General features: G+C 46.1%; 1 protein-coding gene and 1 pseudogene across 1 annotated transcript in view; both read right to left on the reverse strand.

Annotated features, from left to right (window-relative positions):
• Window positions 1-2,536: 2,536 nt before the first annotated feature.
• MAPRE2 (microtubule associated protein RP/EB family member 2) overlaps window positions 2,537-15,000 on the reverse strand; it is a 94,860-nt gene continuing 82,396 nt past the window's right edge. The window contains exons 5-6 of the mRNA XM_003784743.3: window positions 13,403-13,561; window positions 2,537-5,629 (exon numbers count right to left, since the gene is read on the reverse strand). Coding sequence (XP_003784791.1) covers window positions 5,555-5,629; window positions 13,403-13,561 — 234 coding nt within the window. The 3' untranslated portion in view covers window positions 2,537-5,554. The remainder of the gene's footprint in view (window positions 5,630-13,402; window positions 13,562-15,000) is intronic.
• Window positions 8,719-8,849, reverse strand: LOC111723539 (annotated as a pseudogene).

The following is a 15,000-nucleotide window of genomic DNA, read 5'->3' on the forward strand; positions in this document are numbered from 1 at the left end:
AAAAAAAAAAAAAAAAAGATATTTCTCATCCTGAAGTAAATGTTATCCAAATTTTTAATAAAGTAAAACTAAGCAAAACCTTAGATGCTGTGGTAATGATGTGTTATGTATGACTGAGCAACATTTTATGATATTTCAAAATCATTCTCAAGAAAGAACTGAAAATGTTCTGAGGTAAAATTCTTATTTTCTTTCCCTGCATTTTTTTTTTTTTTAACTTCAAATCATCACAGGACACAGTGCCTCTTGAGCCTACCTTGACAATGTGGAGCCTAGAAAAAGCCTAACGTTACATTGATTTTCTGTGGTCTTTTTCTTAAAAATCTTTCAAGCTGGTAAAAACCTAGTTCATTAGTAGGACGTTACACTTTAGCCATCTAATAAATATACCAGATTGGAAGAGAACAACTTTAGTAGTAAGCTGGGAATTTGGATCAGAATAAGATGCCAAATGCATTTATGAGAACTTTTCATTCATTACTTTCTCATTTCTAGAAACTAATTCTAATTTCATTTAAGCTGACCAAAACATTTTAGTGAATAAGATAAACATATCTTTAAAATTTTTATTTTATACAGATGACCTTCAAGAACTAAAGACGCCACAGGGCACCAGTATGAGAGATGCTGGTTACCCAGAAGGTAAGGGGTAATTCACTTTTATTCTCTGGGAAAGAACATATTTAGGTATTAAGCTGGTTCCCCCTGACAATCATAAATTCGAAGGCACATTAATAATGTCATTACCCTTTTAAAACACTTAATTTACCCCCAGTCTTGATAAAAGTGTTACTAAATCCCACAAGAAACCCATTTAAGAAATTAAAACTTGGCAAGCTACAAAGTTTTAATATTTTTTTCTTTAGTGGAATGAAAGGCATTACAACAAATCAACTTCAGCTGGGCCTGCCTCCTAAACCCCAGAGGCAAGCACAGCCTCGGCAAACCCACCTTCTGAACGTGCCTAGTTTGTGCAAGACCTGAGGTCTGGGTCAGAACTTGGCCCAGGGTGGGTGTGTCTGCCCTTGGGCAGTCTCGTGAGCTGAGTCCTGGTGGTATGGGAGGGTCCTCCTGGGATTGTTGGACTTTCTTTTCAGCACTGGTTTCCTTTGAGGCAAATAAAGCCAGAGTTCTTCTCATGAATGGAGAACAGCTTTTATTAGTGCCCAGTTCAGCCAAAGAGAAGTTGCTAGACATTCAGGGAGCTCTGATCCAGCTGATTGCCAGCATTTCTTCACTCCTGAGAAATAGGGTCAGTAAAACTTTACTAATGATAGCAGCCTACTAATGATCAGTCGTGTTCTAGCTGTTAAAAGGAAGAAGAGGTCAGAAACTAAGGGTGTGTGTGTGTAATTCTCGAGAACTGGCATTTTATAACTCAAATTTAGTGGAATTTTATTAACTTTTGGAGGGGGTGAGACCTCTGGATTCATGAGCCTCGCCAAAATGCCAGGAACAACATACTGCGTTTTTAGAGATGATGTCGGATTTAATAGAACAACCATGTTATTTCACTATGTTTGAATCATCAGTGACAGGTCTACTAGAGTCCACCAGTCCACTTTCAAAATGAATAACATGTATTTTTGGCTATTTGTACAAAAATGTCTAAGTGTAGGATCTCATGTTTAAAGCCCTAGGTGTAGGCCCAAGGTGACTTCAATGGGCAACCCAAGTGTTTTGAGTATGAGACTTGATAACGCAGGCGATGGCTTGAAGACTTCACAAAGGCACTGGGGCGGGGTGGTGGCTATGGTGGTGAATGTAGGGGGAGAAGAAGGTAGTGTCTTTATCTTTTGCTATTTTCTCTCTTATCTTAATAACAAAGTGCCTAAAGGCAAGTAAATGGAAAATAGTTGCCAGGAGACAGTAGAGAAACAGAACTGGCCTGTAGGTGGCGCTTGAAAGCAGTTTAGGGGAGGTTGGCACCCTGCCGGTGACGCCTTGGTCCCACTGTTGTTACCTGCTCTGAGGTCTCCTCAGCTGGTTCACCCGCCCAGTTTAAGTAAGTTTCTTTTTTCACCTATTTCTGTGCCTGTTAAGTTTTGTATTCCATTTATAGCTCATGTTGATAAATCATCACCATTTAAAGTCAACAAACAAGGGGGTGAAGCACACTTCTTAGAAGAGCTTTTGCCAATCAGGTCATTCTGTTTACAAAGCCGTACTTAGAAACATCTGCCTGCTTCTCCCAGGATCCTATTTATCCCTCACTGCCTCCTCCAGATGGAGTCGGCTGGACTTGCACGAGCTAGCATTTTGTTTGCTCACAAGTGAATGTTTCCCAAGGGAATGTTTTATTTTTATTATTTCTTTGGTAAACTTTTAAAAGGTGTCACAGCTGCTACATTTGATATCAAATACTGATCTACAATTTCTGTTAAACATTTGCCACTGATAAAAACAGAGACACCCCCTCTCCCTGCATAAAGCATAATAAAACGTGGGCAGATGTGTGAATTCACACAAATCTATTCATGTTCACATGTTCACTGTAATGGGAAGTTTTAGCATAGAATCTATAAATCCAGGCCGATTTTAACATATGCTTTTTTTATTAAATATGTAAAAAGGTCAACGCAAGTCAAGTTATTCACATATTCAGAGACAAAATACTATTCTACCATGCAACAATAGGTGGGTAATGTAAAATGAATGTGATACATCTGAATAAGACTTTTTCATCTATTATGTCATTACTTATCTATATTTATAATTAACAATACATATGTTTACATTCCTTTCAGTTTACATTTAATATATAACAAAAGCTTTATGGTGTACTATTTAGTAAAAGTAATCTGAATGCATAATAAACCTTAACGGAATAATGGAAATACTCACCAGGGAAGGAATTCTTGGTTCCCTTCTGGAGTTTACTTCTCTCGGTCAACAGATTGTTTTTTTCTTTTTCCTGCCTTTCTGCTTAGAATAAACATGGGCTTTCTCTTTGCCCCCTGCTTCGATCACTTCCTATCTGATGGTAGCAGTGGAAATGCTATAACCAGCCAACAGTTGGCGTGAGGGGGGACGAAGGGTGAAATTGGGCTTCCTGAGAGGGAGGAGCAGAGCACACACCCAGGGATACTTCTCAGCCCAGCCTAGTGACACATGACCAGGGCACAGAGGACAGTGTGCCCTGAATGCCGAGATGAGAAAAGGATGGGATCCTCCCATCCATGGGGAATGAGTGGTGGTCTGCACAGAGCACAAGAGGACTGACTCAGAGACTCAGTTGTTAAAGATTCCTCCAAAGCATCTGTGACATCCCCTGGAGTATAGCACAAAAGATGATGTGTAAGATGGGGACAGAAAGAGGAACATATAGCTCTTCTCTAAATAAGTGAATAGTCTGCCCAAGCCTTCAGGAAGGAGAATGGAGTATGGTGACCAGGGAAAGTTCTCCCCAAAGGTCGGGGAGTTGGAGAGAGACAGAGTGGTTCCAGCAAGTCATCGGGGAGGCGTATGCAACTTCTAACAGTATGAAGTAGATCCTAGAGAAGACATGATCTTGACTCCTTGCTTACCCCATTCATGGAATGTCATCCACACGAACAGAATCTGGTCACGATCGACCCAGCCCTGGGTATGACTGTGATGTCTAGAGCAGGCAAAGAATGGCCTAGAAACCACTCAAGTTTCATTGGCCTGGACTTATTTATTGTGATCGCTTTACAAGAGCTATTTTAAAAAAGGAAAATCCGTGAGTACAATAGGCTCAGGAGGGCAACACACCGTTAAATATGATGCTGTGTATAGCACAGCCACTACCTGTGACCAGGAGTGGGAGGACGTCACTGCCGAGAGCCAGGCTGTGAAGCCTTAGAGAAATGAGCTGCCGCTGTAATGCAGAGTGAGCAGGAGAGAGAAGAAAGGGAAACCGAACACCATGGAACGTCTGTCCAATTCCGCACAGTGTGTTGTAATAATCTCAAAAATACAAGCCATCTTTTCCACGTAAAACTTAATAAATACCACTTTGCTGCAAGAGATTTATTTTGGAAAGACTTCTTTTGGTGAAAAGCTTCAATGCCAGAATTTAGAATTAGTATTTCATCAATTAATAAGGAACTTTCAAAGCTTTATGATCCATAATTCAGAAATTTATTTTAAGCTTTTCAGTTGAGCGGAAAGTGGGGTGGGGCACAATTGCTTCTTGCTTTTGTTGCACCTGCTAAGTCAAATAACAAGTGACAGTAACCAGTTAGAAACCAAGTGCAATGAATGACCCAGGAAGGGATACCATCTGGTACAGGAGAAGAAGAAAAAGGCAAAGGTTTGGAAAGAGACTAAGAAAATGTGCAAATATTAGTTAAAAAAATAAGGAATGCTTTTAATTCATTAATGTTTTCTCTATGAATTGCCATGGTTTATCAAAGATCAATGACAAGGAGGGCCCTTGTGTCAAAGAGGGGAAATTCCTTAATCTGGAAGATACTGGGTGTCATCGCTTTTCCTGTGCTGTGATTTCAGTGTCAACACCAGACTGCAGAGCCATGATTCTCCCTTGGAATTATGCTCCTATGAAGAGTCTTCACTTCCAGCCTTCTACCAAGTGTGCAGCACAGCACAGAGCCCTGCAGCCCCAAGATGCAAACCCCGAAGCTATCTTCTAGTAGGAGTGCCTAGTGTGAATGACAGTGTGGGGGCTGAAACCCCCAGGAGGAAGAGAGACAAGGCAGGAAGATCTGCACCTACCCAGACCCCCTTTGGACTGCAGATAAGTGATGACAACTTCTTGGGGAGAGTGGCTGCCCACCAAAGAGGACCCTGAGAAAGAAAATAGCATGAGAATATGGGAAGGGGAGGGGGACAGGGGCACATGGTGAGAGGGTAAAGCTGAGATGGTGTTTTCCTTGAGCGAATGTCTTTCAAAAGTAACAACATACTGTGTGGTTGTCTAACATGCTGATGTATCAACATTACTGGGCCCTGAATTCCTAGCTCTGAATCCATTTTTTTTCCCTTTAGTGTTGTGAGCAGAGGGAAAGACTGACCCTACGTTTTCCCCCACAACACAAGTCACTGTCTATGGCTTTCATATCAAGTATCTGTTTCCCTTTGTTCCAATTAATTATTTGACCAAATTACGTTCAGAGGTTAGACTTGCAAACATCAAAGCACCACAAATGCATGTGACATCTAGTGACACTGGGTTGAGAAATGCCAATATAAATACCATAGATCAAATTACCATTGTTTCACACCAGGATAAAAAGAGGGGGAGAGGGTAGCAGTGTTGGGGGTTGTGGGGGGGGAGTAGTTCTGGAAAGAAATAAGGAAAGAGCAGAACCAATCTCAAGCAGCCAAGTGGTGAAGTTGAATGGATGTGACCCTACGATCTCTCGGGAAGGTGGCCAGGATGGCCACCTGTGAATACATCTTGGCAAAGGAAATGGGAACCGGGTGCGGTGGCTGGCGGATGCACAGTGTGCTGATGGTAACGGCCAATTGGGAACAACTGGTTTCTGTCGAGCTTGAGGCCACACATGTTCCAATTCTCCAGAAGAAACGTTCCCATGCACAAGAGAGTGTCAAGAGCTGCCGGGAGGGGTCAGTACTCTTCCTGCTGCTGGAGCTGCTGCTCGTGGACCTGCTCCTCTGCTTCTGGCTCTTCCGTGTGGCCCTCCTGCGGGGGCAGGGGAGAAGTTTCAGCTGACATAACTCACTGAGTTCGAGGCCCTGTGGCGTCCCAGCCCATGAGCACCGCCCGCATGGCATCTTAGGACTGTGGAGAGCACCAGGCTCGGGCACAACTTGCCACGCAAATGTCCCCGGCCTCCCAGGGGCCGACACACACACAGACACCTTAGCTTCCCTGAGCCATCAAAGAACAAATCATCTTAGCACAGTTGTCAGGCCTTAAGCCAAACTTCTCTTCTGTTTAACAGACATCTTTCTACGTCATGTACTTTCCTACCCTCTATAAAAGTTTAAACCAAACACAATGATGCAAGGATGTCATGACAACCACGGGTGAAGCTCAGTGATGTAAATGGTACCCCCAGCCCCCGAGGGAAGTCAGGTGGTCACCCCTGTACTGATGACCTGACGCCCCATTTCCTATCCCCTCCTCCACTGTCTTTCTTCTTGCCTGGCAGTGTCTGCCTGAAGGAGACCCTTAGTTATAACCTGTTAGGAATCTCGTGTAGGCTTAGAGGCCACAGAAATACTTGTTAGTGTTTCCAGGGTAAGGGAAGCATTTCAGCCACACAGTTCAGGGACCACCCTGGGCAAGGCAGCCCCTTCCAACAAGGAGGGTCGGGGAGCTGGGGACATCTATTTAGGGCACTGAGGCCTTTTGGCTACTTTCTGCTTTTTGACTGGGGTGAGGTGTTCCTCTACTTGGCACCAAATGTCCCGTTTACTCCTGTGCCTAAACCAGTGAAGCACACCATGGACACAGACCCAGGGGGCCTCAGCCTCGGTCAGCCACATCTGCAAATTCTTTCATATTCTGACCTCACAAATAATAATCTGCTCTTTCTTACTCAAGCAGAGGAGCACAGCTAATCCGTATGAGCTCACTGCCCCTCTGTCAGGGTGCAGGGCCTCTATGACGTGGTCAGGTGAGGGTGCTGGAGGTGCTCATGTCCTCTCACGCTTGACTGCCCACGTCCACCCTGCCCTTGGGTCCTACTCCCGAAAGCCTAGGATGAACCTGTTGACAGCCAATTCACAGCTGGTTCTGTCATCTCAGAAGCCAGAATTACTTCTCTCCCTCCTCCTGCTATGAAACTAACTGGGAATCTTGTTTGTCTTGAACCTTCTGGCCTCCCCCACTGGATTGCTAGGATACTGGAGTCAGGAATAGGGCCTTGATGCCCTCGGGGCCACACCCTGCTTACTGTATGACCCAACCTGTGTCGTGCTGAGAGGAAGAATCACACTGGATTCAGGAGTGGATGGCTGAGACGATCAGACCACCAGCCAAGGCCACTCCTTGCTTCCTTTCTGAGAGGCAGTATAAAGTCAAGGTTATAAGCATGGCTCTGGAGTCCACAACCGGGTTCTGCCATTTACAAGCTGTGTGAATTTGGGCATGTGACTTAACTGCTCAGGGCCTTAGTTTTCTTATCCATAAAACTGGGGACAAGAATACCCATTAACAGAGTTTCTAATGTGTGTCATCAATCAGTGAATCAATGGTTTCACTGACTCCAACAGAGGAGTTATTAAGTGAGCATGTAATAAATATTAATGTGAGCCGTGATCATTATTTCTTAGTGGAAGAACTCTTTTTTTTTTTTGATTTTTTTTTTTATTGTTGGGGATTTATTGAGGGTACAAGAAACCAGGTTACACTGATTGCATTTGTTAGGTAAAGCCCCTCTTATAATTCTCTTTAAAACACATTCTAGAAGCAAAAATAATTTTAAGAAAAGGAACCCTTTCTGTGACGTCATAGTGAAGACTGGGATCAAATCTGGTGCTGTCCCTTGCTGGCTGTGTGCCAACATGCACATTCTGTAGTAAATGTGAGCTTTCCTATGCCTATGACCACCTCTGTGGTCACCACCTGACCTGCTCCTCCTCTGGAAGGTTAAGGCCCAGCCCCTGCTCTGACCACATCATGCATGCTCTGACCTGGGCACTCCCAGATTCCTGAACTACAGGTGCTCTCTGATCTTAGGGGACCCAGAGCCCTGCGCCCCTCCTTCCTCCTGTCCCTCTAGGCTGCCCTAGGCATGGCTGCGGCTGCACTCTTGGTGGCCTCATCTGCAAGCAGCTCTGCCCTTTCCCTGGCACACGCGAGGGTGGTCCTTTCAGCTCAGAGACTTAGGATCTCCACTAGTAGCAGGAATGCCCCCTCTCCTGGGGACAGGGAGTATCTCTTGCTGGGCCAGGGCCAGACAGGAGACAGACAGTGGCCTCCCTCAGTCCTGGCTCTCCTCTCATCTGGGGATGGATAATAAAACAATGCTTATGGGAGTTTCAAGAAAAGCTGGAGCGGGCACTCCCAGCTGCCACATGCTCCTCTAAATTATGAAAATACCACTCCTCCCTGGAGCCTCTCTCACCGCCTCTGCCCTGAATTCATGGCTCCTTTCTCCAACCTTTGCATCCTTGGTTCTTGGTTTGGTCAGGGGCCACAGCCCCACGTGTGTTCCTGCTGGGTGGATACACTGCTGCCTCCCACCAGACTCCTAGCCCCCCGTGGGTGAGTTATGTTGTTTTATGCATTATCTTAACTCTCACATGCTAGTGTGCTGACCTCCGTATTGTATCACTCCAACTTCAGCTGCTCTCAAGTACACTTTCCTACATAATTGTTTTTGTGCATGTTGTTGGACTGCTGGAAAGATCTCAGAAATGAGAGTCTGTTTTACATTTTATAGAAAATCTTATTTGCTGACATCACAACTGGGAGTTAACTGAGGGATAATGGAGTTAGCTGTAGTTTGAGTCAAGTAATGGTTGAGTCTGTAACAAGCTATAGGACCAGGAACCTACAAGGCCAGGCTGCCTTTCCAAACATGTGCAGTGAGGCAGTGGGTTCGCTCTCCTTGTCTATGAGCTCTCCCTGGCCAAGTGCAGCTGCCAGCACACACTGGGCTGACATCCCAGTCACAAGATATTGCCACTGGTAATGTCAGACCTCCGCAGGAACTGTGGGCCTCACAACACTCTTTCTGGGCGACAGTAGCCTAAAGAGCAAACTTTCCAGATTATCAATGGCTTGCCAATGCTTGGGGTGCAAATTAAGGCAGTCTGAAAGTCTGACAGAACACACCTGTAATTCTGAGACATTTTCAAGTCATGATGGGGTACTGGGAAAAGTTTTCAATTAGCAATAATTGAGCCTCGGATAAACTTCATTGGCTACGATACTGCCACTGCACAAAGCTGTAATTCTGAGATATTACATATCACAGCTGAGAGCTCCCAACTCAGGCTACCGTAGGCTCACAAAAAAGAAAAAAAAAGTCTTTTTCTTACCCCCCCACAGGAGAGTGAAGAACTTTATCCCATGAATAAGTACGAGGCCAGGTGAAACCCACACCAAGTAGGGGCTATTGTAGTAGAGTGTCAATTAATTCTAATATATGCATATCAATCCGTCACATCTTTCTAAATGTCTAGCTATGAGCGACTGTGTTAGAATTATCCTTCTTATAATCATTGGGAAGGGAAGCAAGTTGGAGGACGGTATTGACGAAGGCCCTTGGCCACGGTGGGAGGGAACGGGGACAGAGGAGGGTTGGGAGGAGGGGTAGGAGGGACCTCGGGTAGCCCCCGTGGCACCCTGTTCCTGGCCGGCAGGCCGTGGGAGGCGGCAGTGCACAGCTTCATCTCCCGCCACTCCCACCGGCTGCGGCAGCTGTGCTTTCCTCTCTGCTTTGTTCACGCTGTTTCCTCTCCTGCAAAGCCCTCTTAGTTCTGTAACTCCTGTCATTCATTATTCCCAGTGCCCGTCAACACCCGGCTCAAATGCCACCTTCCCTGGGAAGTCTCTGCTGGGGCCTCCAGGCTGTTTTTATCTGCTCCCCACACACGTTTACTTATGTCTCCATTATCACATTTATCATAATCTGACACATATTCCAGTTAGTCATGTCCCTGTCTGTCTCCCTCACTGGGACTGTGAGCTCTTCTGGGGGGAATGGGGAGCGCTTGTGTTTTTTTCTATATACCTAGCTTAGTCCAGTGACAGAAACACAGTTCATGCCCAAAAAGTGTTGGTTGAAGGAGAAATAGTTTTAGGCCATTTGAACAGTGGCTCTCAAGACAGCCAGTACCTCAGGAAACAACTGCTTAGGAGCTGGTGCAGCTCAGCTGACAGACTCCAAAGGCAGCGGGGAGCCAGGGACTAAGCCCAGACACCTGTGGCCCTAAGTTAAGATGCAAAGTACTAAGGGAAAGCAGAATGAAAATGATAAAGATCTCTGGAAACTCCCGTTACAGTTCTATAACTGGGAATTGAATCCCCTCTGTTGACTTCCCTACTAAAACTCCAATCTGGATTTTCACATCTTCCAAACACTAGAGTCCAGGATGGCCTGACTTTAGGAATCAGAGACCAATCATCCAAACTGTTTAACTGAAGAACAAGGGTGACCCAGCCTCCCACCTCCAGGAAGACTTGGGGAAAGACAGACAACCACACATCTCTGCCATCTCGGACCTCTGCACGCAGCTGTACCAACAGCATCATGGACAAAGTGCTGACATTTCTTCCCAGACATTGCACTGCACCTGCACATAGGTGCAACCCTACCCGCCAGCCAGGTGTGGGAATGGCCTGAAAATAGGACACAGCATCAGGGTCAAGCATGGTGAGGCAAACAAAGGACTCCCAGAGCTGGAAGCAGGGGTATGGTGGCCTTGTAAGCACCCAGCACAGCACAAAGGGGTTGGCAGGCCACACGTTAGCAAAGCTCACTCCCCCAGTGGTGGAACCTGGCGGTGCTTCTGGGAGGCTGCCAGAGAAACAAGATTCATTATGCACAGGGAGAAAGGCAAACGCTTGAAGGCTTTACGATATCTAGGATGAGTCCTTGAACCTTAGCGGGGGAAGCAGAAAGCAGAGCAGGCTAGCTGCTCCCGGGCCTCTTCAGCAGAGTCGCGCGCGCACGCCGCATACGGAAAGCACCCAGCACAGCGTCCAGGCACACTGCAGTCTTCTCTTTCTTTCTGCACAAAAACCAAGGTTAAAAAAAAATGGGTCTTGTCGTATTCTAAATAAGGACACCTGGCATATTCTAGATCAAACAGCTTATTCTCTGTAGGAAACTCAGTACAGCCTGACGTGCCTCTGTGGGAGTTTTCCAGATGCAAAGTTGCAATAAAAAAAATATCCTGGAACTAGAAAAATTAAGCCAGCAATTCATTTGAAGATTTTGTTCTGGTAACCCACACATGTAGTTTTGAGTCAAGGCTCTTTCTTTTCCAGATTCTAATTGTCTGCATCCCCTAAGCAGTTCTCTTCTTGGATTTTGGATATGCCTTAGCATATACTTAAATGGTCTCTCGCTCTCTCTTTCTCTCAGGGGAGTTATTTGGAGAAAATCCAGTTAGGAATTTGATTACTTCCTTTTTCCACACACAAGGTATGTTCAACTGAAGACTATCAAGCAGATAGTAGAGCTTGAGGTTTTTCCCTAAGGAGCATAACCTTTATTTTCTCCTTGTTTCATGGCACCCAGTATGCCAAGAGGGAGGGAACAAAGTCCTTAAGATCTGCGGCTCCTGAGTTAGATAAACCTGGGTTCCAATCCTAGTGCTGGAGCTTATTAACCATGAGATGTAGGACAAGTAGTTTCATCTTGAGAATGTAGATAAGTAACAGCGCCCACCCCTGCAGGGATGGAGTTAGGTCAGAAATGTAGGCAGGGGTGACTGTAATACCCAGTACATGCTAAGTGCTCACTTCCATTATTGCTGTCATGATCTCATCGGAAGGTAGCTCAGACTTGGAGAAGGGAGAAAGCATGAATTTAGGGTTCAGACTTTAGAGTTCAAATGCAAATTATACTTGGGGAAGGCATTTAACCTCTCCACTGCCTTAGCTTCTCTCATCTGTACAATGGGATAAAACAACATCTATCTAATAGGATTCTCAAGAGCATTAAAGGAGCTAATAATCTAATACACATAAAACTCTAGGCTTTTTCCCCTCAAGTCCCATCACAGGTGTCCCAGGAAGGGAACTGCTATAACTCATTATTCAGTCTTAATGACTAAGAAGGTTTTAAAGCATTAATTCTCCCTGGGGAGTCTGCATTTTAGTTGCCGTTCACCACAAGCAAAGCTCTCTCAATCTAGACAGCAGCAAGGTGATACTAGGTGTGTGGGGGTGGTGGTGATGGGAATGGTAGAACAGAGCTTGAGTGTGGTCATCTAGCTAGATCCCCTAAAGACACAACGAGGAGGCAAAAGCTCCTGCCCAAGGGGGCTGCCTGCCCTTAGTCAGGCAGCAGACCACGCTGACTCCCCGCCTGGAGTCCCCTGTCCAGTGACAGTACTTCTGCACAAGGACTCCCTCTTACTATAAAATCTGGCTCAAGGTTAGAATCAAGGTTTTCCCTCATGCTGGAAGTGCAGGGAAGAAGATTCAACACGGCACACCAGCGACTACCCCGCCAGCCGGCATCATCACAGACAGCACACTACTGTGTTGACCTCATCTGACTTAGCCTTGACCAAGCGAATGAAGAGCATCACCCTGACTCATCCAGTGCTTGAAAGACTTTAGCGCTCTGCACACCAGGAACGTCATACACATGCCAATCTGGGGGTCACAGACACGCTGCAAGTCAGCCTCTGATTTTCCAACAGATATGGAAATATGGAGAATGGTACTGTGTGCAGCCATCACGGCCCCTGGGGTCTAATTAGGTGGAGTCCCAGGACTTCAAAATCTACATTCAGAGCTACTGATAACCAAGAAAGAAGTTTAAAAAAAGAAATCTGGGGTAAATAAAAAAAAGTGGTGGAAAGCTCCCAAACCCCAGACGTGGTTCTTTACAGTTCGGGAGAATTTCAGTGCAGAATTGTGAGTCATAAGGAGAGTAAACACTTGCCTGGTATTCGGCTGGAATAAGGCAAAGTAAGCCTGCTGAGGGCTGGCAACATTCCGTGGGAATATCCAGACACAGGGACTCCACCAGAGAGCCTGCACAGCGTTCAACCCAGCCAGAGGAAAGGCTCCACAGCCCAGCCCCTTGTCCCTGCCTTCCCTAGTTCACTCTGGAAGGTGAAGCCCCGTCCGGCTCCTGCTCCTGCCTGGCCGCCGGGCCCCTCCCTCCTGGCCTGGTGCGCCTGGTCTCCATCTCTGCTATTTATCCTGCCCCTTCCCTTCCTTGCTTCACAAGACTCTGTTCCTCCCCCGCTTCTTATCACCCTGACAGAGCCGCATCTGGGGACTCTCTCAGCACTTGTGAGCAGCAATTCTGGCGGCAGGTGCACCCACCAAGGAGGCCTTCTACAGGGATTTTCAGTAAAGGGCCGTCCCACAGTTCTAGTCTGTCCTGGCAATGAGTAACCAAGACAACCAGCTATGAAATAAAAACAGACAGTTGTGGGGCTTAGGGGGATGAGAAAAGCATCTAGATTATTTTCTCCTTTAACCACACTCCAATCTTTCATGAAGAAAGAAGAATCCATATATAAGTTCTGACTGCTTATTTGCTCAGGGAACTGAAAACCATTTGAGATTTGGCTGCATAATCATCGTAAGTGTACTATTCTCTGGCAAAATATTCCACCCAGCTCTTCCCAGATTAATTTATGAATGCATGTCCCACAGGCATGGGTGGATGGATCGTGATGATAATGATGCTTATTACTCTGGGAATATCAAATGCACTTAGCTGAGCTGTAATCCTCACTGAGGACCCGGGGAAGTATCTAAGGCATGTCGATCGTTTTAGAATGGGAGTCCAGGGCTGCTCACACTTACGTGTTCTTCTGAAGCATAGAGCACGTCCATTACTCGCTGCACGAGGTCATCATTCTCCTGCCCATGTTCTTGGCAGAGTAGCTCGATCTCTCTCAACTTCCCAAAGTAGAAATCCCTTTCCTTTTCCACGCCTTCAAGGGCAAGTTTTAACGAATGTACCTGTAAGGCAGTGAGGGTGGAGGGGAAAAACCTCAAATTTAGGACAAGAAATATGTGACCGTTATGTCTGTGAATAAAGAGCCCAAACATATAAAGAGGTGCAAAATGTCCAGCATGTAAGTGTGAGGGAGAAACAACAGGGCTGTTGTTTGGAGCTTTAACCCTGGGGCCAGACAGAACGTCCAGTCTCTATAGAATGCTAATCATTTCCTTCAGACCAGTGGGCATTTATTAACTGGTGGTCAGAGCGATCATTCTGCGTGTATGACCCACCCAGGCTGAGAGTAAACTTTCCTTCCTTGCTAGCATGGGCGGAACACATCCTTCTCCTAAAACTTGTTGCTATGGTTGCAAAGTTTGTGTGGCTCTGAAATTTATATGTTGAAATCCTATATCCCATGTGATGGTATTAAGAGGTGGGCCTTTGGGAGGTGACGAGGTCATGGGGGTGGAGCCCTCATAAATAGTATTAGTGCCCTGGTAAAAGAGACCTAAGGGAGCCTGTTCATCCCTCTAGTATGTGAAGACAGCGAGGAGGCGTTGCCACAAGGGTCCTCAGGCACACACTGAGTCTGCTGGCGCCTTGGTCTTGGACTTCTTGGCCTCTGGAACTACAGGGTATAAATTTCTGGTGTTTATAATTCACCCAGTGTATGGTATTCTGTCACAGCAGACTGAATGGACCAAAAACACTTGTTTATAGTCTGATGATGAGGAAGGGGAAGTAAAAGAGGGAGGTAAGGGAGGGTGTGTACCTCTAAATAGCCGTACTTACAGTGAGTACGGCTATTTAGAGGTACACACTGAGGGCCCTCCTTCCTTCAGATCACTTGAATTAAGAGCCCCCTCAGCTTTGGGCCCTTTTACAAGTGATACTGAGCCAAACAGACATACGCTTTCTACAGAGGAACCGGAGCTTGGGGACATAAGGAACACTGAAAGCCTGGCTGAGTGGATCCGCCTCACCTTCTCCAGCTGAGGTTTGGGTGGGTCACTGGAGAGGCAGGAAGGCATAGAAACCCCACTCACTTCCCAAAGCAGCTCTCATTTCCTCTTTCCCCCCTTAATTCTCGTGCTAGGATCTTCCAGGGCTATGCAGCTTCTCACGGTGGTGACAGAGATAGTGCAGGTGAAGAGCCAAAAGCCAAGACAGGGCCAAAAAAGTCAGGCACCCCAGGCTAAAGAAACTGATGGGGGGCAACTAGATCAGGTTTCAAATCTCAGGTGGCCACATGCCCTGGCACAGCACCTACACACAGGCCCGAACTATCGCCCATTCCTGGTCTCTGAGAATGCCTCCCCCTCCTTTACACTTTATTTTTACACAAAGTATATCTTTTTTTTTTTTTTTTTTTTTTAGGAAAGGTCTTTATTGGTAGGGGAGGGAGGCTGCAGGGCAGCACCGAGGAGGAGAGGAGAGAGGGGAGATAAGGAGAGAG

This window comes from Otolemur garnettii, unplaced genomic scaffold, assembly GCF_000181295.1.
Source record: "Otolemur garnettii isolate 467f Iridium unplaced genomic scaffold, OtoGar3 scaffold00012, whole genome shotgun sequence".
Classification (NCBI taxonomy): Eukaryota; Metazoa; Chordata; class Mammalia; order Primates; family Galagidae; genus Otolemur; species Otolemur garnettii.